The 24,437-nt window shown below is 55.6% G+C and overlaps 2 protein-coding genes across 3 annotated transcripts in view; one reads left to right on the forward strand and one right to left on the reverse strand.

Annotated features, from left to right (window-relative positions):
- Window positions 1–576: 576 nt before the first annotated feature.
- Window positions 577–17,743, forward strand: RAB35 (RAB35, member RAS oncogene family). Its single transcript, XM_082852776.1, has 6 exons — window positions 577–755; window positions 6,153–6,203; window positions 9,367–9,490; window positions 13,996–14,120; window positions 14,209–14,333; window positions 15,618–17,743. Exons 1-6 carry the CDS (start codon window positions 704–706, stop codon window positions 15,744–15,746), a joined length of 606 nt encoding a protein of 201 aa, XP_082708902.1. The 5' UTR covers window positions 577–703; the 3' UTR covers window positions 15,747–17,743.
- A 2,229-nt stretch (window positions 17,744–19,972) lies between these two features.
- The window catches only part of BICDL1 (BICD family like cargo adaptor 1), a gene marked incomplete at its 3' end in the record, with an annotated part of 95,578 nt that continues 91,113 nt past the window's right edge, over window positions 19,973–24,437 (reverse strand). For both annotated transcript variants that reach the window (XM_082852820.1, XM_082852819.1), the window contains 2 exons: window positions 23,004–23,124; window positions 19,973–20,134 (listed from right to left, as the gene is read on the reverse strand). In XM_082852820.1, coding sequence (XP_082708946.1) covers window positions 19,973–20,134; window positions 23,004–23,124 — 283 coding nt within the window. The remainder of the gene's footprint in view (window positions 20,135–23,003; window positions 23,125–24,437) is intronic.

A 24,437-nucleotide genomic window follows, 5' to 3' on the forward strand; every position in this document is an offset into this window, starting at 1 on the left:
AACTCCGCAGCCTCCAGCCGCCTAGGCGTCCTGTCCACAGCCCCGGGACACGGTGGAGGGCCCGGTGCCAGCACCCCGGAGGCAGCGTCCAGACAGAAGGGAGCGAAGTGTCCGAGTCCCCAGTCCCGAGAAACCGGGAGCTCGGCCTAAGAGCCGCCCCGCCGGTCACTGCCTGCCAGTCTTTCTCTCTCCGCAGCGCTTGCGAGTCTTGAAGATGAAGAAGCGAGTCCGTCCCGGACCACGGCCCGGCTTCTCCGGCACTCTCCGCTTCTAACAGTTAGGTTTCAACCGCAGCTCCGCTCTCCGAGACTTCCGGGCAGGGGGGCGCGGAGGGCTGGCGGCGGCGACGTTCACAGACGGGACGCAGGGAAGACCGGTCAGCGCCCGCGAGACCCTTCCAGAGCGCATGCGCAGTGCGTGAGCGCGGAGAGGGCGCGGCTGGCCGCGACCGCGGCTGCGCAGAGGCGGTGCCAGGCGCTGCGCCTGCGCAGTGGCGGGGCGGGGCGGGAAGGAGGGAGGTGGTGGCAGCGGCGGCGGCTGCTGAAGAGGAGGAGGAGGAGGGGGAGCGGAGGGAGGTGTTTCTGTCAGTTCCGGCTGTTTGTTCGGGAAGTGGATCCGCCGCTGCCGGAGCACCCCGGAGGGAGCTGCGGATCGCGAGGCCAGCACCGACCCCGCCCGCTAGCGCTCGCCTCCCCCGCCCGCCATGGCCCGGGACTACGACCACCTCTTCAAGCTGCTCATTATCGGCGACAGCGGTAAGGGCCGCAGCGGCCGGAGGCGGCGTGGGCCCTGCCGGGCGCGGCCCGCAGGAGCCTCGGGGAGGACAGGCAGTCGGGGAGGTGCCGGCCCGCGCGGGGAGGGCGGGGCGGCCGGCGGCCCCAGGGGCGCGCGGAGAGGCTCCGGGCCGCGCCGAGGTGAGGCTGGGGTGCCGGGCTGCGGAGCAGGGTGCGCGAGGCTTGGGGCTGGGCGCCCGGTCCACTCGCCGCGCCGGTCCCTGCCTCACGTATGACCTTGGTCAAGTCGCGCGATCTCTGGAGTTGGAGAGACCTGGGTTCTAGTCCTGGGGCTACCAGCTTCCTCACTCTGACCTTGGGCGAGTTGTTTCGCCTTTCCGAGCCTCAGTTCCCTCATCTGAGAAGTGGGGACTTGCCTCGGTGGGTGGTGTGAGTATTGGATGAGATACAGCTGGAAAAGTGCTTAGTACTCGACCTGGCAGAAAGTGAGCTCCAGGTAGATGTTAGCTGTTGATGTGTTATCAGTAGCCTTTGTAAGCCTCGGTTTCTTCCTCTGTAAAATGGGCATATTCCCAGAACCTGCCTCATGGGATTCCTGTGAGGTTTAAATGAGGTAAGACAGGTAAAGCACTTTGTGCAGGGCCTGGTACATTCCTGCTGCATTATTACCTCTGTATGGTTCCATTTCCTCATCTGTAAAATGGAATAGTAATAGGATCTACCTCACTGGGCTGATTGAGTATTCAATGAGATAATGCACACACAGTGTTCAAAACAGATCCGGGCACATAGTGAGTGCTCAGTGTGTGTTTGCTGTTACATACTGTCTGCTGCTAGACGGGTGTTGGAGGTGGGTTGGCCAACATTACAAAAGTGCTTTGACCATTTATACACTCCTGTAGAGTTCCTAGCTCCCTCTCCAGTGCCTAGTGCAGTGCCTCACACTCAGTAGATGCCTAATGTATACTTATTGAATGAATGAATGAATATCAAGTGTCTTAAGAAAAGATAGGCTGGTTTCTGAGAAAGAGTGGAAGTTTTTTTTTTTTAACATTTATTTACTTATTTAGTCTGTGCCAATTCTTAGTTGCGGCAGGTGGGCTCCTTAGTTGCAGCATGGGAACTCTTAGTTGTGGCATGTGTGTGGGCTCTAGTTCCCCGACCAGGGATCGAACCCTGGCCCCCTGCATTGGGAGCGCGGAGTCTTACCCACTGGACCACCAGGGAAGTCCCAGGGTGGAGGGTTTTAGAAGTGTTTGGAGTGTGGCAGGTAAGCAGGTTTATGGGGTGACCAAGGGGTCAGGGAGGCAGGCCCCAGGAGGTTTATGGGAGCATAGCTGAGGTGCTGGGATTTTATGATGGGGAGGGAGGCTTGGGAATGTGCCAGACTTATAGACCAGACCTGAGTGTTGGCAGCAGTGTCATGTTACTGGAGGCAGGGGCCAGGTTGGTGGTGGAACCCATGGATTGTTAAGAAAAGAGGGGACCAAATCAAAGGGGTTGTCAGACCCTGATGTGGGAGTGCTGTGACGGTGTCATAGCTGGACCAGGAAGGTGGGTGGGTCGTGGTCTCACCGTGGAGCCGGGTTGGGACGTGGCTGGTGGTTTGGATCAGGTGAAGGGTGGCTGAGGCTTCTGAGGCTGCTGGTGGAAGGGAGAAAAGTTAGGGGCTAACTAGGGAGATGAAGAGTAGCTGTGGCTGGGGGAGGAGTTAGAAAGGTGGAGGATGGATTCCTTGTGGTTTGAATGAAAGAAAACCAGACAAGCTATGTAGCCTCGCTCTTGGAGATGGCCTTGGGCATTTCACAGGGTCCTGAGGCTTATGCCTTTCAGGTTTTGATTTCAGCCCTCACCTTGGTTCTGAGGGGCTGGCACCAGGGTGATTTCTCTCCTTTTGGAGTTAAAGTCAGGCTACCATGGTCAAGGTCCCTATCCCTCTGCAAGACATCTGGGGCCTGTGTATTGATATATAAAAATGAAAAGCATAAGCTTAGCCAGAAGATGCACCCTATTGGCTTTTCTCCCTGGTGAGACCCAGGGGATGGTTTTGGCCCCTTTCTCACTGTACATTTTGCATGGTGTATTGATTTTTCACTCAGAAGTTAGGTGTGGGAGAAGACTCGCTGGGTCAAGGTTTATGTGACCTGGTTCCTTGTTCAGTCCGAGCGTGTAGGACTACGTTGTGTAGAGGAGATGGATGTATTACAGTTTAATTTCTCCTGACAGTGAGCTGATACTCAAAGCCCGATGCTTATGAGGCTGGGAGATGGTAGCCATGGAAGTTCAAACTAAGCTTTGGCAACTGAGCAAGGAGATTAACATCACGCCCTCCCCTGAACCTGGCTCCTTATGTGATGCTTCCTTAAGGTTTTTCAAACGATTTCATAGACACGCTCTCATTTGATCCTTACACGTTGCCTGTGTGGTTTGTCAAATAAGGAAACTAAGGCTCAGGGTAGCTGACTGTCTTGCCCCAAGTCACACAGCTCCAGGAGTTAATGCACATGACGCTTTGTGAGCAGCTGGTGTGGGGCCTGGCACACAGTAGGCCCTCAATGAGTGTAAGTTTCTTTCTGTATAAATCTAGAGCTCTTCTTCCCACTCTGCCACATTGTACACGCTTCTGGAATACAACCCCTCAGCTTTTGCAGCTCTTGTTTGTGCCTAAGATTGTATACTCTCTCTTATGCTCTTCTGACATTGGCTCTGATTTGTAACAGCATTTCGTCCGATCCATGGGGCCAGCCAGACTCATCCTTAGAACCTGGAGGCCGCAGTGGCTGTTGAAGGTCTAATTGAAGCTTTCGACCTCACAGATGAGTGAACTGAGGCTCGGGGGTGCGGTGTGTGTGTGACCTGTCTGATCCTATACAGGGAATTAGTTCCTGAGCCAGGATTAAACCTGAGAACACGTTACTCAAAGGTCTAAGGGTTTCCAACAGTCTAGAACCGAAGCAAAGAGGGATGAAGGAACTAGAGCGCAAGGGAGGAGCACGGCCAAGGGTGGGGGCTTCTATGGAGGCATTTTGAGGACCAGAGCATCTGTGTCCTCAAGGGCAAGAGGCAGAAGGCAGGGGCAAGAAGGAGTTTGATGCAGGGAGAGCAGTGGTGACTGAGAGTGGGGGGTAAGGTTTTTGCAGAGAGAATCTGTCTCCCTGCTACCAAGAGGCATCAAGGGCCAGGGCCTGTGCTCTCTGCAGGGTTGAGGGTGATGGGGCTGGCCTGTCGGGGTGCGTGCTGGACATGGCCCTTGGAAAGCTGCTGACTTCGGCTGTGGTGAAGGCAGATTGGTACCCGTCACTTCCTCCCCTGGGCGGGTGCTGCAGGGTAGATGGTAGCAGCGTGTGTTCCTAAGGTGGCTTCTTCAGGGGTATTTAGGAAACGGTGTTTCTCTGCATGGGTTTCCCTTCCTTTCAGCGGGGAGAGCAAGGCCAGAGGTGGGTGCTGGCCTGAAGAAGCCATTGACGTGGTGACTGTAGTGGTTTTGAGCAGCTCTGCAGATGAACTTGGGGTGAATGAAGAGCACCCGGAGAGGCCAAGCTGGGGGGACGCTGCTGCTTCCCTGCTTCACGCAGAGAGCACCCCCCGCCCTTAGACGTATGTGAGTCAGATACCATTTAACTTAAAAAAAGGATGCTGCCACCCCCCGAAAGTTTGACCACCTCTGCTGCTTGGGCTCCTTTTACTGCTGCAGCTGTAGCGTTGGGTAGCATGGCTGTCTGTGATTGGCATTGGCTTAGTCATAAATTCACTAAACAGTGTTTTGTTGGCCCCTACTGAGTGCTGGGCCCAGCTTCCAGCCCCGTGAACGTGCAGGGCAAGTGGAGCGAGACCTCCTTCCTAGAGGAACTCATGGCTCAGTGGCCCAGACACAAGGTTTTTGCTGAGTAAGCGGGCCAGGAGGCTCCAGGAGGAAGCAAGGAGCCGGCAGGGCCGATGGGGTGTTGGCGCTGGTCAGAGCGCCGTGAGGGACTAGCCCAGGACTGGGGCTCTCCTCAGGCTGGGCAGGAAGCCTCGCAGAGGAAGTGGCCCCAGTGCGGCAGGCTGCGGCTGAGCGGCGGGGACCGGGGCTGCGGCACCTGTCTGCTCAGAGCTGCGCCCAGCCTGTCTTCAGGATGGTCAGACCCCGGTTCACTCCATGAGACAAGTTCTTCTGGGCATCGCTGGGCGACTCACCCACTTGGAGAGGTCCCCAGAGGAGATCGTCAGAGAGGACTGCCCAGAGAGGACGCCTGGGTCAGCTGGGAATGGGGCAGCGGCAGCTCCCTCTGAGTATCTGGTGAGCGCATGGGTTCCTCCCCACAGCCAGGCACACACACTCAAAGTTCGCTCTTAGCTGGGGGTGTAGGCGTGGGGTCTGAGACCCTGGGTTAAGATCTTCTCTTGTCTAGCTTTGATAGCACTGCTGCTAAGACTCTGACAGGCATGGGACACAGGAGCCACTTTGGGTTTTTTTGTTCCACTTCCCGAAGCAGATGCAAGAAGACCTCCCAAGCAGCATGTATTGGCAAGAGCCGTGGAGCTCCAGGGTGGACAGCCCTGGATTCAGATCCAGCTCCACGCCCCTGCCGAGGCCCCTAGACTAGCCGTGTAGCTTCTTGGAGCCTCTGATACCTCATCTTAATAGATGCAGCTGGACTTGCAGGAACATCCGAGTGCCGGCCACACGCAGTGCCCTGCGTGTGCTAGTGCTTTCCTTCTGTGCTCGGTTGACCCAGCTGGCTTGGGGGGAGGGCAAGGGCGGAGACAGGAGGACACAGGGCACAGGACAGGTGCACCTGGAGGCTAAAGCTGCCGTGTGTTGAAGTAAAGGGAAGCCACCCCTATGACGGTTCTGCCTGTTCTTGGAACAGGAGAGACTGTGGGAAGTGAAATGGTCTGAGCACCCCGAGCTGAGGGGTGTCAGGCGGGCGCCCCCCTCGCCGCCCATGTAGCCACCCGTGGCATCAGCCGGGGTGAAGGTGGCCGACAGTCGGTTCAAGTTGTCTGCGCCTCACTTTCTTCATGTGCAGAATAGCCCTGAAGATCTCCAGGGTGCTTTGCAGCCATGCAGCCCCTTGTCTCTCACCAAACCGAAGCTCCACATGGGATGTGCATTTTCCAGGGACTGCATTCTAGACACACCTTGGGGCCAGTATCCCTTGGTCGGCCTTCCCCTGCTTCGTGTCCGTCGTTGGGTCTCTTCCTTGGGGTTGCTGGGCCTGGCCCTCACACGGGCCCAGCTCGTGTCTTACACTGAGATGGAGGAAGAGGTCAGAGATCCAAGGGGAGAGGTGTTCTGGTGCAGGCTGGTTGGGGAGGAAGATGGGTGCTGCTCTGCCTCTGAAGAGTTAGGACTCGGGACCATCTCCCTGAAGAGGGGTAGGGGTTGGAGTGGGGACCCGGGCCTCCTCTCATTTCCTGCTTTCTCCCCTGCAGGTGTCGGCAAGAGCAGTTTACTGTTACGTTTTGCAGACAACACTTTCTCAGGTGAGTGTGCCGCTGGGATGCTGCCGGGTGTTTTGGTTTTAACATCCCTTCCCCTGGCGCCAGAACACCCTGGCCTCTGCCTAACGTCAGAAAAGTCCTCATTCTGATTGCCAGACAGGGGAGGAGGAGGAGGGGGCGTAGGTTAGAAGTCTCTGTGGTCGGTCTTCATCTATCTTGTTCAAAAAAATCCTCCTGCAGGCCCATCCTTTTTCTACTCAGGGTCTTTTTTGTGTCCTAACATTTAAAAAAGAAAGAAAAAGACAAGTTAGGACATGCCTGTATAAAGTGTCAAACAGGAAGGCTCAATACAGTGAAAAAGGAGCACTGCTCCCCACCCCCTGCCCCACCCCCATCCTGGGTACCCTGGTAGCCTCTGCTCAGTGTGATGTGTCTCTCACTCGACTCCACACGCTGTGGGCCGGCCACTTGCCTTCCCCTCGGCATATCAAGGATCATCCTTGCACGTCTACATGCAGACCTGTGGTACTTTTGAATGGCTGTGCAGCTTCCTGGGCTGTTCAGGGATGCACATTGTTCATAACAGTGTTCTTGATGCGTGCATGCTTTCTAGTTGCCTCTATTTTAAGTGGTGCTGTATTTCTTGGGACACACTGTGTGTTTATTCTTGCATAAAAGTGGAGTTACTAGGTCAGGGGGTATGTGCTTTTAAAGTTTTCACAGGTACTGCCAGTTCGCCTTTCACAGAAGCTGTACTAAGTTGAAGGGGTCTAAAGAGCCCCTTGTCAATACTGATAGGTACTAGGTCTTAGTGGTGTTCATTTTTGCTCAGCTGATAGGCAAAAAGTGCTGCTTGTTCAGTCTTGTGTTTCCCTGATCACTGGTGAAGTGGGGCACATTTTCATTGGTCGAGCACATCAGGTTCAGTGCAGAGGCTTTGGGCTGTCTTGGCCTCTCTGATCGAGGACTGATGTGTGACTACCTCTGGGAATTCCCGTGATGCAATTGAGGGGCGAGCTTCACTTAGGAAATGATTACATGGTGGATGCCTCTCTCTTGAGGAAGGGAGAGGTGGGTTTCTCCTGACAGTGGCCCTGCACACCCCTGGTGGCATGACATTGGAAAGAGTTGTCTTCTCTATGTGACCATGAGTGTGACTGAGTCTCAGCTCATCTTTAAAAGTGGGACCGATCCCCATCCCTCCCACGTAGGGTTACTGCGAGGATTCCCCAGGACTAAGTAATCTCTCAGTAAACACCAGGGGTTTGTCGTTGTCTCCTGTTCGAGAATGGTGACTAGTGGGCACTTCTCACTGCGCTGGAAAACATTCCTCTTCCTCCTTATGTCCCTCTGACTCCCCCTCCTGTCAGCTCTCAACTCTTGGAGGGTTCTCTTTTGCAACCTCTCTCCTCCTTTCCATTTCTACTACCAGTTCAGACTGCTGTTGGTTCTAGCCCGAAGCATTACAGCAGCTCCTGCCCATCCCGTACCAGACTGCTGAGTTTATCTTGCTAATGCATGTCTCTGGCAGGGTTTCCTCTGTTTAAAAACCTCAGCGGTCCTCTCAAGTGAGCAGAGTTCACAGCAAGGTTTCTCCACTGTAGCACCACTGATGCTCTGGGCCCTGTAGTTCTTTGCTGTGGCGACTGTCCTGTGCATTGAAGGATGCTGAGCAGCATCCCTGGGCTCCACCCACTAGATGCCAGCACCCTTCCCCCTCCCAGTTGTGACAGCCGAAAATGTCTCCAGACATTTCCAAGTGTCTTCTGGGGGGTGACTCAACAATCCTCTGTTGAAAACCACTGGCCTTCATAATCTATCTTCAGTTCACCTTTCCAGCTTCCTACCTCATGCTGTCTGTTCATGCTTTTTTGTGTTTTCACTAGCTCGCTCACTTATTCAGCCATCAGCTGTGTATCAAGTGCCCACAGCACTAGGTGCTGGGCTGCTCTTCTTGGTGTAATCCAGTCCCCACAGAGAGCCAGATGCCGCCTTGTCCTCTGTGCTGCCTCAGTTCTTTTCTTCTGGGTGGGATGTCTTTCCCCCAGCTAATCTCAGCCTTTGAAATCATACCTATTCTTTCAAGCCAGGTCTAAATGTGACTTGTGCCCGAGAGCCTTCCTTGATCTCCACCCCACTTTGAACTTTGACCTTTCCTATCCACTCTACACACTTGAGTCAGTTGTGTGTGTGTCTTGTCTGTGGCACCGGGTCACACTGTCAGCTCCAAATGGAGTGAGAACATGGGCTCTTCTAGCATTCGGGCCTTTGTAAGCCTGGACAGGACTATTCTGTTGCCAAAAATTCTCTTTAACTCCATCTTTCACACAGATGCCCCAAGAGAGCTATTTACAATGCAGCTCTCATGCTTGGATTAAACCCTTCAATGCCTCCCTGTCACACACAAAAGAGAAAGTCCAAGCTCTTGAAAATGGCACAAAGGCCAAGATCTGGCCTTGCTCACCTCCACCCCGAACCTGCCTCCCTCCGTGTGCCCCCCCCCCATACACCACTGCTACGTTTGCTGCCATCTCCTCTGCCTGGAGCAGTGTTTTTCAAATTGCAGGGCGGGACTTAGTTTTATTTTTTTAGTTTTTATTGGAGTATAGCTGATTTACACTGTTGTGTTACTTTCTGCTGTACAGCAAAGTGAATCAGTTATACAAATACATATATCCACTCTTTTTTGGATTCTTTTCCCATACAGAGTATTACAGAGTAGTTTCCTGTTATATATATGTAATAGGTTCTTATTAGTGATCTATTTTATTTGTATATAGATATATATATTTTACATATAGTAGTGTGCATATGACTTGTTTATGTTTCAGGAAGTTAATTTTGTGGGTCATTTAAAATGTTAATGCATCATAGGCTCCCACCGTTCCCAGGCCACAGTGAACGTGTCCATGCCCCGGCCACTCTAGTAGAGGGGCATGTCCCCTCCCCCCAGTCACGTCCCCTGTTTTATTTTCTCTGTGGCACTCGTTGCTCTTGAAATTGTCTTCTTTATCACTGTTTCATTGTATCCTGTCTGTTGCCCTCACCTTGGGGCTCGGACTTTGTCTTTTTTGTTTAGGGCTGTGTCCTCCAGGCACTTGGAGTGAGCGGGGCGGGACAGTGGAGCCCAGGGTCACCTGTGCCATTTAGGGCGTGGTCTGACCAGGGCGGCCTGTGGGCCCTGCTAACATCTGTGTGTGTGCAGGCAGTTACATCACCACGATCGGAGTGGATTTTAAGATTCGGACTGTGGAGATCAACGGGGAGAAAGTGAAGCTGCAGATCTGGGACACGGCCGGGCAGGAGCGCTTCCGCACCATCACCTCCACGTGAGTCAGGCCAGCCCCGCTCCTGCTCAGACCCCTTGCCACCGACATTCAGACACAGTTCAGCCACTAGTGCCGGGTCACGATAGAAATGCCACTGGGGCGGGCCCCCGCGACTGTTGGGAGGTGAGCTCCTTGCCGGCTGCAGTGGGTGGCGTCAAGTGGGGTCCTTCCTCTTCCTGAGGCTGCAAGAAGAGGAGGGGGCGTGGTGGGACAGCGCGCACCAGTCCTCTGACCCTCTGGCCTTTGGTTCCTTTGTCTTTAAAATGGGGTAGCAGTGGTGATGTTGGCTTTGCCAGGTGGTGAAACACTTAGGCAATGACAGTGCTCTTGTTAGGTGTCAGCTGTGACAGCCGGGGTCGTGGGGTCAGCCGTGCAGGCTCCCGTCACCACCCTGACTTCCGGGAGGGGGCTTCCCTCTGCTGGGAGGCCTGGAAGGAGCACTGGTAGGTAGGAGGCCGTTGGGTGGCCCCTCCTCCCCAAAGCTGTCTACTGGGAACCCAGCTCACGCTGAGGGCTGTCCTCCTTTGCTGCTGCAGTACCTTTGTAATTCTTAGCTGTAAACAGGAGGAAAACCTAGCTGGAGCGCCAGACAGCAGGGGTCCTGTGGAGTGGCTGTTGGTTAATGGAACAGGTTCCAGGAAAGAGCAGGGCTATGAAGGCAGACACTTGGGAATTTACATTTTTGCTCTGCTGTGTGACCTTGGGCAAGTTGCCTAAACTCTATGCTTCAGTTTCCCAGGGGGCTTGTCTTTGGGATTTGCTTTAATGCCAAGTCCAATGTGCTTGGGGACATCCACGTGTGAACATGGATGATGCCATTGAGCTCCCTGCAGCTGGTACTCTCATCATCCCTGTTTTACAAACGAGGGAGCTTCCGAGGGGGTCCTGCTCCCTGTGATGGGCAGCGCCTGCGCTCCACACTGGGTTGTGTGCAGAGCAGGAGCCAGCGCCTGGCCTGGAGTAGTCGCTTCGTCCATCGGCCTCTCCTTTGCCTCCCCCAGCAGAGCCTGTGTGAGTGGGGCTCTTGGGAAGGCATGGGGGAGTGTTGTCTCCTCCCGGCAGGGTGAAAATGGGGCAGACCCCCAGCTGGCCACCCATCTAAGAGGTGGCTCAGGACCTGAGGGGTGGAAAGTGTGAGGGTCGAAGAGCCCCCCACGGTGGTGGCTGGGAGTGTCGGGGTGTGCAGGGATGCCAGCTGGGTGGATGGGTGGCCCTGGTCAAGGGGCTTCAAGGGGCCAGAGCCTGAGCAGGCCTGGAGCGGGGGCAGGCTTCTGTCACTGGGCCAGCCCTGTGGTGAGCACACGAGCCAGGATCTGTGACTCCCTGAGACCCCGGGGGTCCCCAGTCCTGGGGGCTGCCCAAGGCAGGTCTCTGCAACGACTTCCCGATGAGCTGCCTGAGCCCCCTTGTGTCTTGGCAGCTGCCAATGAGGCCTCAGCTAAGGAGGGCAGCTGGGGTCAGGGGGTCCTTGGGGTAGGACAGACATCATGAGCTTTGGGCAGCCCAAGCATCTAGGCCTGAATAAGACCAAGACCTCTTGTCGGGGTTGGGAGGAACGGGCACTGACCCCCAGATATCCTTTCTCTGGGCTGGGACTGTCGCCAAGGACCTTACCTGCTTCATTTCATTTAATCCTGATAAAAAGTCCTGTGATTATCTCCAGTTTACAGACAAGAAAACTGAGGCCCAGAGAGGGTGAAGTAACCTAGCTTGCTTGGTTAGGAGTTGAACTGAGGTCTGGCTGATGCCGAAGCTCTTGCCTTTAACTGGTCCACAGCTCTGCTCTCTGCTGGCCCTCCACGGCCAAGGGACTGGGGCCGGGGCTGAGGCAGACGGCAGATGCTCTGGTGCCTCCTGTGGGTTAAAACCAGTCAGGGAATTCAGGGCATCTGAGGATACTGGGCCTGTGGCCACAAGAAATGCTCCAGGCAGGGCAGTGGGGCGGGGGAGCCTGAGCCCTTTCAGCAGAGAAGCACGGCCCTGCCCGGCCGGCCATCCTGAGGTCAGCTCCTTCCAGGGCATTGGGAAGAGGGTGAACTGCCTCACTCATCCTCTGGGGGAGAACTCCGCTGCCTGCAGGCAATCTGGGTTTGCACGGGAAGGGGGAGTGCCGCACGCCAGTCGGCCTGCCTGGGGGCTGAGGGAAGGAGTCTGGAGTTTGTTTCAGGAGTTTGTTCTCTTCCAAGGATTGGGGCAATCGGGGGGCAATAACGTGGCCTTTTCTGATTCAGGGCATTAAAAGAGAAACTAAAATTGCATCCTGTTAGCCTGCTGAGAACGCCCTGTTGTCCCCCTCACTGTTTCTTGCCTCCTGGTGGCTGGGGTTCACTGACCCTGAGCTGTGGCTGGGGGCATGGGCTGGGGTGGGGTGCTGAGGGCAGAGGGCGAGGCGGAGGCCGGGAAGCCCCTTCCATACCTGGCCCTGGGCTCAGACCCAGGCTGTGGCTTGCAGCAGTTCACTCCACTCAGCCTTACATCCTCACTGGTGACGTGGTGACCCTCCTGTCTTGTACCAGGTGTGGCAAAGATCAGTAAGGTCGTGGGTGTGAAGCACCGGCGCTGTGCTGGCATAGAGCCAAGTTGTGGCGCGTGGACGTGATGACTGATGCAGGAGGAGGTGGAAGCCCAGCACACCGGTGCCCTCCTCGCCCGAGCTCTGAGCTCCGGACTGGTTCTCTCGGGTGACACCCCCTTGCCTGGGTCCCAGAGAAGGCGGAGGGTCCCGGGGAGCAGTGGGGGCTTGTGCTGGGGCCGCGGCTGTAGGTATTTCTTGGCATCTTCAACTGTCTTCAGCAAAGGAGGGTCTGGAAACACAGTCCACTGCTCGCATGTCCTTTGTTGGAGGGGGACAATCATCTGTCCTCACCGGTTCCCGGCATGCTCTCCTGCACCTGCTCAGGTGGGTGTCCACCAGGTGGACCCAGGTGATGACCTGGTGCTCTAGGGGGCAGGGAGGGGCAGGGCCTGGATGGCTTGATTGTTCGGGCTCCCCAGGGCAGGGCGCTGTGTCCCCAGGAAGGCAGAGCTGCGGGCAGATGAAGCTCCTGGGGGATGTCAGCGGGTGTCTGAGGGTGGAGAGCCGGGGTCGTGAGAGAGGCTGGGCTTTTCTCACTGCCTTGGTGGCCGGCCTGGGGAAGCTGCTATCGCTGCTGCCTGCCATGCTGTCCCTTGGCTTTCTTCCATCTGTGTCGGGGGCCCAGATTGTCGCTGAAGGAATAGTAATAGTGATAATAAAGAGCTGGCCCTTGTGGAAATATGTATTATCTCCTTAGTCCTCACAACCACCCCAAGAGTCCTAGTACCCCCATTTTACAGATGAGGAAACCGAGGTGCCATGAGGTGCACGCAGTAACCTTCCCAGGGCCCCACAGCCTTTCATAGATGGAGCTCGTTTGACCTGTGTCCTGTGATCGGGCCTCGACTGTGATGGGTCGGCCAGAGTGCTGACGGGCAGGCAGGTGAGAGCACAGCTGCACCTGCCAGCCTGGCCGGCCCCATCCTCGTGCAGCCTGTGGTGCCTCAGAACCGCCACCTGGGAGGGGCTGCTTTCCTACGGGCTTGGGGCCCTGATGAGCCCCGGGAGGGCAGAGGCGCTATGGGCTGGGTCGGGGGGGAGTCCCCGTCTACCCGTGAGCACGGCCTGTTGCAGGCAGTGGTTCTTACCCTCGTTGTTCTCAGAAACCCCTGGTGAGTGAGAATCTCTGCAGTGCTGGGTGATGTGACGTGTCAGGGTAAGGGGTGTCACCTGGCTACTGGGTCAGTGAAGGCGCTCTGGAGAAGTGTGAGGCTCTGTCCTCTTCCTTCCAGGGTTGATGTCCTCCATCTGTCCTCCTGAACCATGTGAGTGAAGGGGGATGTGGCGTCTGGAGAGGAATGTTCACATCCTCCTGCCTTGCAGACCTTCCAGCTGACCGTAGGCGCCGGGGTCTGTGCTTTTGGATGCGTCCTGATGCCCAGGTCATTTCCATGCCCTACCTGCCCCCCGGCCTGGATGAGCCTGGAGTGGCAGGAGGGGAGGTGCCCACCTGCCCCCAGGGGAGTGAGAACAGACCTTGGCAGGCTTCACAAGTGGTGCGTGTTCTTGGAATGGCATTTTACTATGACAGATTTGAGGACAGAAAAAAGTTTTGAATGTTAAAAAGAGGACAGTGGTAATATGATGTCAAATGCAAACATCGCCTGAATTTTAAAAATAAAACAACTTCAAAGAAGTTTCAAGCTGTTGGCAGCCTCTGAACGATTTGGTTGGCCACCGCAGGGCCGAGCGCTCCCCATTTACCGTGCCTGGGGAGCAGCATGAGCAGCAGTGCTGCCGGCGTCCTACCTGCTGGCTGGGCTCTGGATGTCCAGCCGAGGCCGGAGGGAGAGGAGACACCAGGCGTGCTGGGGGAAAGCACTCGCCCCCTCGCCGTTTCCCAGCCGCTGTCTGGATGCGGGCAGGCGGGTCCTGCGAAGGGGCTACTCTTGTTTAGGCTGAAGCTCTGACGCAGACCCTGGCCCTACAGATATTATCGGGGGACCCACGGGGTCATCGTGGTCTATGACGTCACCAGCGCCGAATCCTTTGTCAACGTCAAGCGGTGGCTTCACGAAATCAACCAGAACTGTGATGACGTGTGCCGGATACTAGGTGAGGCTGGACCCAGCAGGGTAGACAGTGGGATGGAGGGTGGCAGGGCGTTCCCACGGGGCTGGGCTGACCCTGCTTTGCCTTGAAGTGGGGAATAAGAATGACGACCCTGAGCGGAAGGTGGTGGAGACAGAAGACGCCTACAAATTCGCCGGGCAGATGGGGATCCAGTTGTTTGAGACCAGCGCCAAGGAGAATGTCAACGTGGAAGAGGTGAGGCCTGCGCCGGAGGGGCAGGGGGTGAGCACGGCCCAGCTCTGCTCCACCACCATGGCCTCCTTGCCCCACCCTGGCCTGCCCGGGGCATCCAGGTGGCCGACAGAAAACATCACAGTAACGGCCGTTGAATGAGTGCCTCCTGTGTGTGCCAGGCCTTGTGCTAGGCTCTTTACAGGTGCCACCTCATATCTCAACAGTCCTCTGAGGTAAATTAGTCCCATGTTTCAAATGGGAAACAGGTTCCAGCTCGTGAGAAGCTGAGTCAAACTATGACGTGCTCCACACCACAGCCGTGCACAGTGTCCACTCAGTCCTCTGCCTCCCCGTCCCTCCCCACTGTCACCTCTTCCTGCTCTCTGGCTTTCCTTGGGGCCTTGGCCTCCTGTAGAGACCAGCTAGCTTTCCTGTGGCCTCCAGAGCTTGCTTGGGTGGGTGTCCGGGCGAGCCCCCAAAGGCATCTGGGGAGGCACATCCCCTCAGACTGGCTGGGCCTCTAGACTGGGGCAGCCTCCTGTCACTTAATGCTGCAGCTGCTGGAAAGCGCTTGTGAGTCTTTGGAGAAAAGCAGGACCTTTTGCCACAAGCCCAGGCTGGCTGCCCTCATGGCTTCAGGAGGGTCCTGCCTGTGGGGTGTGGAGCCCAGGGGCGCCAGATCCCACTGCATCCTGGGCTCGGGCTGCCTGATTGCAGGGACCCCGGGCGCCTGCGTCAGGCTAGGGTCACAGTGTGGGCTTTTCCACTTAGGGGCCTGTGGCGGGGCCCTGAGTCCTCTCCACGCTCCACTGTTGCTTTTGTAGATTAGGGTGGGGTGAGAGCCTCTGCCTCCCGGGTTGCGGGAATGAGTGAAGCAAACTATGTCACGTACTTGCTACCTTTCCCAGAAGTGGAGGAGAGCTGTGGGGTGGTCCGGGGAAGGTTCTAGGCAGGGTGTGCAGGGAGGTAGCGTGGAGCGGGCAGGCTCTGGGTGCTTTTGGTCCGTCGCAGGGGCACCTTTATCTGTGTTGTCTGGAGTCCAACTGAAGGAAAGGAGTTCTTTCTCCTTTAAGAGAAAGACTGGAAAACCCCTTCCCTGAGACGTAGCTCAAAGGTCTTTGATGTTGTTCCTCTTTGACCTTTATAATTCACCACCTCCTTCTAGATAGGGTTTGAAGACACACATACAAAAAAAACTCACCTGTAGAACTAGAAAGCTGGGCCTGGGGAGGCAGGGAGTTGGCCACGCTGTGATGGGGCCTCCACGCTGGTCTGAGGCCTGCCCTGCCTCCTTCACCCTCACAGATGTTCAACTGCATCACAGAGCTGGTCCTCCGAGCAAAGAAAGACAACTTAGCGAAACAGCAACAGCAACAACAGAACGATGTGGTGAAGCTCACGAAGAACAGTAAACGAAAGAAACGCTGCTGCTAATGCCCCCAGTCCACTGCAGAGACTGCACTGCGGCCACTCCCCCTGCCCCAGGCCAGGGGGCTCCTCTCCTGGGGGACACTGTTTCGTGCCGTTATTTAAAGAATTCTCTCCACGTTTTTGTACCGGGAGGCGCCATCGGCACTTCCTCCCCTCCCCCATCGAGTGCCAAGAAGGTGTTGGACAGCCTGCCCTTCCCTTCTGGCGCCCCTGCCCCCCGGCCAAGGCGCCTGGGCCCGGCGAGGACGCTGCCAGCCAAGCGGACTGATTAACCGGAGTTTGTACATAATGTATATTGCTTTAACCAGCGCATCACCCTTGTCCTGCTCTGGCTCTTGCCTCCCTAATGCCAGCCTGCTGCGACACCCCCTCCCCACCCAACCCCAACTTACTGCCAGCAGCTTCCTGAGGGGACAGGATTACATGCTAGACATACCTTTTGCCAACCTGGGCTGGTGAAGTGGGCTCCACGTGACTCGTTCTCTCCTGCAGGCTGTCGGTGTCTGTCCCTGGCATGTAGGGGCTCACCCCTGTTCAGGGCCTCTGCCGGCCCAGCTCCCTCCCCTCTCCATCCCGTCCTGTAACCATTCTGGCAGCTGAGGAAACCTGGCCTTGAAGTGGGCCTGGGGTTCCCATCAGAGGCCTGGCCTTTCATTTCCACAGAAGGAGTCACTCCTGCCCTTTGGCCAACGGATTTCTTGTCCTGCCTTCCAGATGCCTCTGAGCTACAAACCCAAGGGAGCCGTGGCTTCTAATTTATATACCAACCTGTTTTGGTTCCAACAGAAAGGTAGGGGTGTGTTTGTGCAGGGATGGGCTTGCAGGGGGACTAAGGAGCATCATTTTAACAGATAAAGAAAAATGAAGCCAAATCAAATGAATTAAGTTCCTCATACTCTTTTTCTCTTACTGAGGTTTGGTTGGCACAGCAGCAAAAGTTGTGGCCGCCCCACTTTGGGTCCAGTGTTTTTAGAAAAACTGAATGGCTTCCTGTCATCGTGGAGCCGGGCTCTTGGCCGAGCGGCTCTGCCTTCCCGGTGGTTTGCTGGTGGGGAAGGAGGGGCCTTCCACCCCGGTCTCTGTCGGCCCAGGGCCTCCCGCTGAGTCGTGGGTCTCCGATGCAGCCCCAGGCACCTTTGAGTGTGGGGAGTGGGTGCCAGGGGCCGCTGGGCTGTGGGGACAATGTCTCTGAGCTGCACGCAGGCAGCCTTGGATCACTGACAGGACTGTTTTAGTACAAAGGTAGCATGAGGATTTCTTAGTGAATGGGAAGGAATGGCCGCTGGGGCTGGGAGCCAGCTCTGACCCACCGTGGTGCCCTGGAGGAGAAACCAGGGTCGTCTGCACTTGATGACTGTCACCGCCACCCCCTCGAGACGCTTCATTCACCTTTCCTCTAAAAGGATCACGTAACCTGGGAATAATTTATTTCAACACCATGATGTGTTTTACGAGATTTCCTTTCCTAGGTGATTTCCAGGCCAAGCCCTGATTGGACAATCACATCACAGATCTCACTGCACATTTTCCATGTCACTGTTGATGGGTTTTCAATCAGTAAAAAACTGGGGGTTTCTTGTGTCCTGTCTCTCCACTTCCCCAAACTGCCAAAAGCCCATAGTTCTGTGTGACAGGCCTTCACTTTGGAGCCACAGGATGAGGTGGGAGCGCTGGGCCTGGGAAGGCGGTGCTGTGGGGGTGACAGCAGGTAGCCCTGTCTGGTTGGGGTGCTGAGAGCCACAGCATGGTCTCCATCCTCAGGACCGTCCTGGTGACCACAGGTCCCGTGGAGGGTGTGGAGAGCTCAGGCCTCCTGGGTGGGCCACAGCTCGGCTCTGAGGTGACACTGGTGTGGCAGTGCTTGCAAATTCAAGCGGCAAGAGGAGGGGGTCCTGGAAGTTTCCAGCCCAGGCTAGAAGCCACTGTGGCTTCTGGCAACTGGACATCCAGACCCAGGTGGTGGGGTGATTTGGTGATGACAGTGTGCCTGTCCCGCTGAGTGTCACACACATGAATGGGGGGTGGGGGAGGGGGAATTCAGGGCTGGACCGGCATCCTGGTGGACCTGATGTGAAATTCCTGTTGAACAACAAAACTTTTAAATGGTTTGCTAGGATTATTTCTGTATTGAAAGTTTCTAATTATGCTTTTTAAAAAAATACTAAAAATAAAGGTTCAAGCTGCCAGATTTTCTTCCAGGGTCTGTTTCCTCTCCTCCAGCTGTGCTCTGGGTGGGCCTGGCTGCTTCCCACCCATTGTGTCCAGCTCTTGTTTGTTCTGGTCTGAGTCCTGCACAGGTGCCCATCAAGGCTCAGGGATGCTTTCAGAAGCCAAGTTTGTTTTCTCGATGAAAGGTGGGTCCAGGTTGAGCTTCCCCTCTGGCCGGGAGCACATGTGGTAAGATGCCAGGGGAAATGCCATGTTTATTCTCCGTGTGCCCAGAAGGATGCAGTGGAAGCTTTGCCTACAGTGATTTCTTTCTGCCTCAGAGTTTCTGCCAAGCTGTTGGATCTGCTCACGGCTTGGTAAGCGGTACTGGCAGGGCCTGCCTGTAGCTGGGCAGCTGCGGCGCTGGCAGGGAGCCCGGGGCCAGGGTGGGCGTAGACATGGTGCCTTGGGTCACTGCTCACAAAACAACTGTCACTGATGGGCTGCCTCCACTCTCCAGGGGAGGTGCCTTTTCCTGGCTGAATCCACTGATTTTGCACCAACGCATGAGGTGACCTCCCAGGTGCATGGGTGACTCACTATCACTGCCTTTTCACAGCCAGCCAGCCAGCCAGCCAGCGGTTCGAAAACGTAAAGCTGCATTCTGCCCAAACACCCCCCCTCTAGGTACCCAGTGACTGAGGCGAGAAGCTCTGTAGAAATTCAATTTATTCTTGAGACTATTTTCAAAAGAAGCAGTGGTGTGCTGTTTTTCTAAAAATATGCCTTTATAGATTCATATATAATATGTATATTATAAAATCCATACATGTATTTACATGATTGCTACATACAAAATTACAGCACTGTGGTATGTACATATCTATAGGTACATTCTTTCCACTCATCCCTGCTGTGCTTTTCCCTTGTGAGGGAGGGAGACGAGCCTTTGTAAAGCGGCTTGCGGGCTGGCTCAGTCCGGGTGCCTCTGAGTCAGGGCCTCAGCAGAGAAGGTGAAGTGGTCGCTGAGGAAGGATCAGGAGTCGGGTCGCCGGGTTGGTCCTTCTGTGGGCCTGGTGGGCAGCATGTGGAGGTGTCCACCCCGTGGTGCCAACACTGCCCTTGAGGTGGAATGGCTGACCACAGACACCTCTGGAGCCATTCTGTGGCCTGGACTTGCTTGGCCGAGCCAAGAACTTGTACTAGGTAAGGGGTGCCAGGGGCCTGTGGGAGGAGCAGACCCCTCTCAGCCCTGGCGCCAGGAAGGGGAGAGGGCTGAGGGCTAAGCCTCCAGAGGGCCCTGTTGAGGAGGAAGGCCTGCACTGGAGGGGGTGGGGGAGGGAGGGCAGCAGTGGCAGGGGCTGGGGCAGGCCCTTCTCCCTCTTAGGCTCGGGGTGGCCTCAGCCAAGCCCCGGCAGGGCCCGCTGTGGCCGAGTGCGAGCGTAGCCCTAGCCGTCAGGCCCCACAGGCTGGGGCTCCTGGCCCGTAGGTGCTCCAGCAGAGGTGCATGCACGCGGGTGAGGGGCCGCTTCCTCCTTGGGCCAGGCGTTGCTGGAGGGTGGGGTTCAGGCTGGGGCCTGGTGCCCTGCAGGACTAGGCCCCCATGGCTCAGACCAGCTGGGGGCAGCCAGGGCCTCCTGAGGCATGCAGAAAGGGCCTCCATTTCTTCTGTTCCCCGTATTCCAAAGCAGAAGGGCAACGGTGCTTGGAGTTGGGCACGGGAGTCATTGAGGGGTAGGCGGGGTGGGTTGTGATCCATCAGGTCTGAGCAGCAAAGCCCAACCAAGGGGCCACTCTGGAGGCAGTCCGAGCCCTGCTCAACAGCAGCGGATCCCAGGGAAGCCCAGGCCGGGTGTGGCCAGGCAGTGGGGACAAGGCTCCTGCCCATCCCTCTGTTGAGAGCAGCCTTCTGAGGCCGAGTGGGCCCTCCTGGACGACTTGGCCCCTGTGTGGGTGGGCAGCGCGGCTGCTGAGCCTGGCCCGGGGGTGGGGTCTGGTGTGCACACATGGTGCACTGCTCACATGCCCCCTTTTCAGTCGCCTCCAGTGCACCCATCCTTGCTGGCCTGACTCCTCCCAGTTTAAATTTTCCTGAAGAATGAGAAGAGCCGTTTGCCTTCAGCGGTGCTGGGCTCATCGCCACGCCCCGAGCCGTGGGCCCTGGAGAGGGCAGCAGCAGGCCGGCTCTGTTCCTTCAGGTGCGTGTCCATCAGCTGTCGGTCAATGACCCTGTGCATGTCATCCTGCAGAGGGCAGAGCGGAGGGGGCTGAGCAGCTCTGACCAGGCGCTGCGGGTGGGCGGGGAGGTGGCAAATGTAGGAAGCACGAGAGATGAGGATGAGGGATGAGATGAGTGAGCGGCTGCAGCCACGGCTGCCCCGATGCGACCAAGCAAGCAGCAAGTGTGGATGCAGTGCGGGGACACAACAGTAGCCACGCGGCACCTCCAGTCTCCTCAGGGCTTGGGCTGGCTTCTCACTAATATTACTCCCTCGGCTGACCCCGCAGACCAGGTGTGTCTCTGTGGGCCCAGAGGATGGCCGCAGCTGATACTTGCCTGTCTGCCTCTCCACCCAGCCTGCCAGCCCACACCAGTGCTCAGCCTTGCCTGTGACCGGCCCTCTCTGTCCTGCTTCCTGTGTCCCCTTGGGTCTGGGTGGGCACCTCTCACTCGGTACCCACCCCCCACCAAACCCTGGGGTGGCCTCAGCTTGCCAGCTCTCCAGCCTAACATCCTGGCCACAGGGGGCTTTTCCTGCCCCTTCATCCCCTTCAAATTACTACCAGCCCTAACTGCTGATGCCCATGCACTCCTGGCAGGCCCACGTGTGAGGTCACAGGCTCCCTGGTGCCGTCCTCGCTGACCAACAACCACGCGCTCGGCCCCCACTGGCAGAGGCCAGGGGCCATCACCATCTTCGGGGCTTGTCTTGCTCCAACTTACGCCCACTTCCTTGGCTTCTTCAATGGGGTAGCACCTTTCCCCTCCGGTGTGTTAAAGTTGCATAGAAAACTCCCCCTTCTCCCTGACTTCGCCTTACGGAACATCAGCTTTTACGCCACGGAGTGGCTAACGGACGGAGCAGCTCCACTCTCCATTCTACTTGCTAGATTCTGAGTCTGTGCAAGATTCCATTTGATAAAGGCGTTCCACCACTAACACATTATGAAAATTATTGGTTTAGAATCAAAAGCAGACCTGTCTAGTAACATCAGCCGGAAACACAAGCATCTGCCTGATTCCTTCACCCTAAACCCGATGGGCTCTGGGATGTCCTGGTGAAAAGACCGAGCCTTGGGCCGAATGCTGGAGTGAATCAGCTGCTCGTGTCTGTTCGTGCACAGGACTGTGAGGCCTGCTTTCGGGCTGGGCGTTTCCTGAGGTCGGGGAAGATGACCTCAGCGGCCCAGAGCAGCTGCTCACTTGGTGAGCACAGGAAGTGGGCTGGCTGGGCCCCACTCCCAGCTTGACCAGCTTGTCCACCACTCCTACACACTCACCTAAGCTCTCACCAGTCACTCAAATGTCTTTGCAAGTTTCAGTGTGAAACAAAGGGACCTTCCTGACCAGGTCACCAGGTGGCGGCGGGTGTGGACCCCTTGCTCACATCCTGCTCTCCTGCCTTCCTCCCCTCTTCATATTCAACTTCCTACCTACACCTCTCCTCCTCCTCCTCACAAAAATGAGATATAGTCCCTACTTTGAAGGTCCCCGTGTCGTGTCAAATCCTCAGCACAGTGCCCTGTACTTGGGAAGTGCTCCATAAAAATCTATGTTGTTAAGTGTTCTCTGGTACATTGCAAACTGCATTTTTTTTATACTTTAAGATTTATCAAGATAATTCCGTGAAATATATCAGTTCAAAACTTCGTACACACACATGCATGAGCTGCTCATAATTCCATGCCGGCCGTTACTTCTATAAAACAACCCATTTATGAGGAGGTGGAACCAAGAAACCAGGGCCAGACGGGTCAGCCTGTCAGTACTGGGCCACCTGCTGCCGCGCTCACCGGATGTGACAGTGGAAGGAGGAGGGAGGCCAGGGCTCGATCGATGGCATGGCACGCTGTACGGAGATGACGCCGGCACCGACACACAACACGGTGGACCACAAGGGAGGCGGCAGGGGCGGGACTGCGATGGTGGCAGGGAAGAGGGTGGGGGGATGAGGGCTCAATCTCACCTCAAAGGCAGGAGGGGTGTACAACTAAAGCTGTTGATACGGGAACTGAGAAAGGCCACTAGATCAGAAACCAAAGGAGCCAGATAGTAAAAAGCCCTGAGGAAGCAAACTGTAGCCGAGAGAAAAGAGAGAAGAACAGGGGCGGTGAGCCAGGAAACAGCAGCTGGCTTTGGGGCAGGAGGCAGGGAGCCAGGGAGCAGCTCTCTAGGGGGAAAGCCAGTGCTCCTGCGGCCAGCCCGGCAGGGCCCTGGAGGGACAGTCACTTCTAACCTGCCCTCCATGTGGGGCTTGCCTGGGAAAGCCCAAGGGGACTTTTCATCTATCTGGTTAGGATTTCTTGGGGAGAAACAAGAATGGTTACACCCACATTCTGAAGTTGTACTACCCTAACCTCATTAACAAAAAGCAAGTATGGCCCTGGCCCAGTGGGCAGCCACGTTGGCTGAGTGGACTCTGACAACTGTGGCCCTAGAGACGGACACACTGACTCATTTTCCCCAGACCTGTGCCAGGACAGTGCTCTTTGGAAAAAAGGAAGCTGGCCTTTGAGAAAGGGAAGAGCATCAGCTGCTGGCAGCCCAAGGATGGCTGAACTACAAACATCCAGTTGTGAATTTTCAGTCAGTCATATAGGGCTTCCTGGGCCCTCCATGTTAACGGCCGTTTCTTTCTAGCTAATTTAAACAAAGCCAGGACAACTAGCTGAAGGAGGCCCCTGTTCCAAGCCTAGAGGTCGGCACAGCCTGGGGTTCCTTGCTCTCGAGAGCATCTTCCTTTAGGCATTCTTCCCCAGGGACTGGGGGACCGCGAGCCCTGAATTTCATCAGGTGAAGACTGGGATTACTGCTCACCCCACACGCATGGGACCCTCCAGTAACAAGCTCTCATTCTTACACTCAGCCTGGGTTCAGAGACTCTCCCTTACCTGCCAAGCCTCAAGCTGCTGCGAGAGGTTCAGTTTCTGCTGAATGGCATCCAGTAGCTGGCTGTTCAGAGACATCATGTCCATCTTGCACTTGGCGAGTTCCAGCTCCACAGCGTTCTTCCTGAAAACAGACAAGCCAGGGTGAGCGCGGACACCTTGTGCCAGAGGCATCAGGTTCTTTGCCTGGGGCACCTGGAGTCCTCAGGATGAGGAAACAGCCTCTGACCCCAAACTCACAACAAACAGTAACTGTAACAGTAACTATGATGTTACTTGTGGAGGGTTGGAAAGTTTTGCAATATGCTTTCATATACATTTTCTCAGTTTTCATAACCAACCTGTAGGTGAAGGAATAATCTGTCATCCCATCTCAAACAAGAAGTGATTAAAAAAGAATGACACTTAAATCAGGACTGGAACCCAGAGATCAAAGGCCTCACAGCACTAAGGAACTGCTAATTTTTCCCCCAAAAGGCCAGTCCCCTTGGAAGTTGGACTTAACCTCCTAGTGCTCTCCTTTTCACTAGCAATCCCCCCTTTAAGGGTGTGTGCCACACAGTGGTGATCATCACAGCTTAGCTAATCGTTGTAGCCAACCGTTAGGGTAAATTATATGATGGAATACAGTCACCAGTAACAACCACGACACTGAATATTTACTGACAGTGGGGCAATACTCCTGATGCATGCTGAGCGGAGAAAAAAAACAAGAAACAAGGTCACATATGATACACGCTTTGTAAAAGAAAACTTGCCTGTATTTGAAGGTCATACACAAAAATGTCTACTTGGTTATCTCTGGATGAGGATCACTGATGGGTAATTGCTCCCACACTTTTGCATTTTGTATTTTCACATTTTCATGTTTTACATATTATTTTGTTCACCTTTCCCAACATTCCTAAATCATGGTTGTTCAACGCAAAGGACAATTTTTGGGGAGCCAGGGAATGGGAATAAAAAATGCAAGAGACTAGCTGGGCAGCTTCTGCTAGGTGGCACTGGTTGCCCAGCTGCCAAAATGAGCATTATTTAGCCCTTATCTTCATCAACCGTTACCTTTTTTTTTTTTTAAATAAATTTATTTGGCTGTGTTGGGTCTTTGTTGCTGTGTGTGGGCTTTCTCTAGTTGCGGCGAGTGGGGCTCCTCTTCGTTGTGGAGCGCGAGCTTCGCATTGCAGTGGCTTCTCTTGTTGCAGAGCATCGGCTCTAGGTGAACGGGCTCAGTAGTTGCGGCTCATGGGCTCTAGAGCGCAGGCTCAGTAGTTGTGGCGCATGGTCTTAGTTGCTCCGCAATGTGGGATCTTCCCAGACCAGCGCTCGAACCCGTGGCCCCTGCATTGGCAGGCGGATTCTTAACCACTGTGCCACCAGGGAAGCCCATCAACCGTTACCTTTCACATTCAAAAGGGCAAAACTAACAAAACTCCTCGT

This window comes from Leucopleurus acutus (genome assembly GCF_964270905.1).
Source record: "Leucopleurus acutus genome assembly, chromosome: 13".
Lineage (NCBI taxonomy): Eukaryota > Metazoa > Chordata > Mammalia > Artiodactyla > Delphinidae > Leucopleurus > Leucopleurus acutus.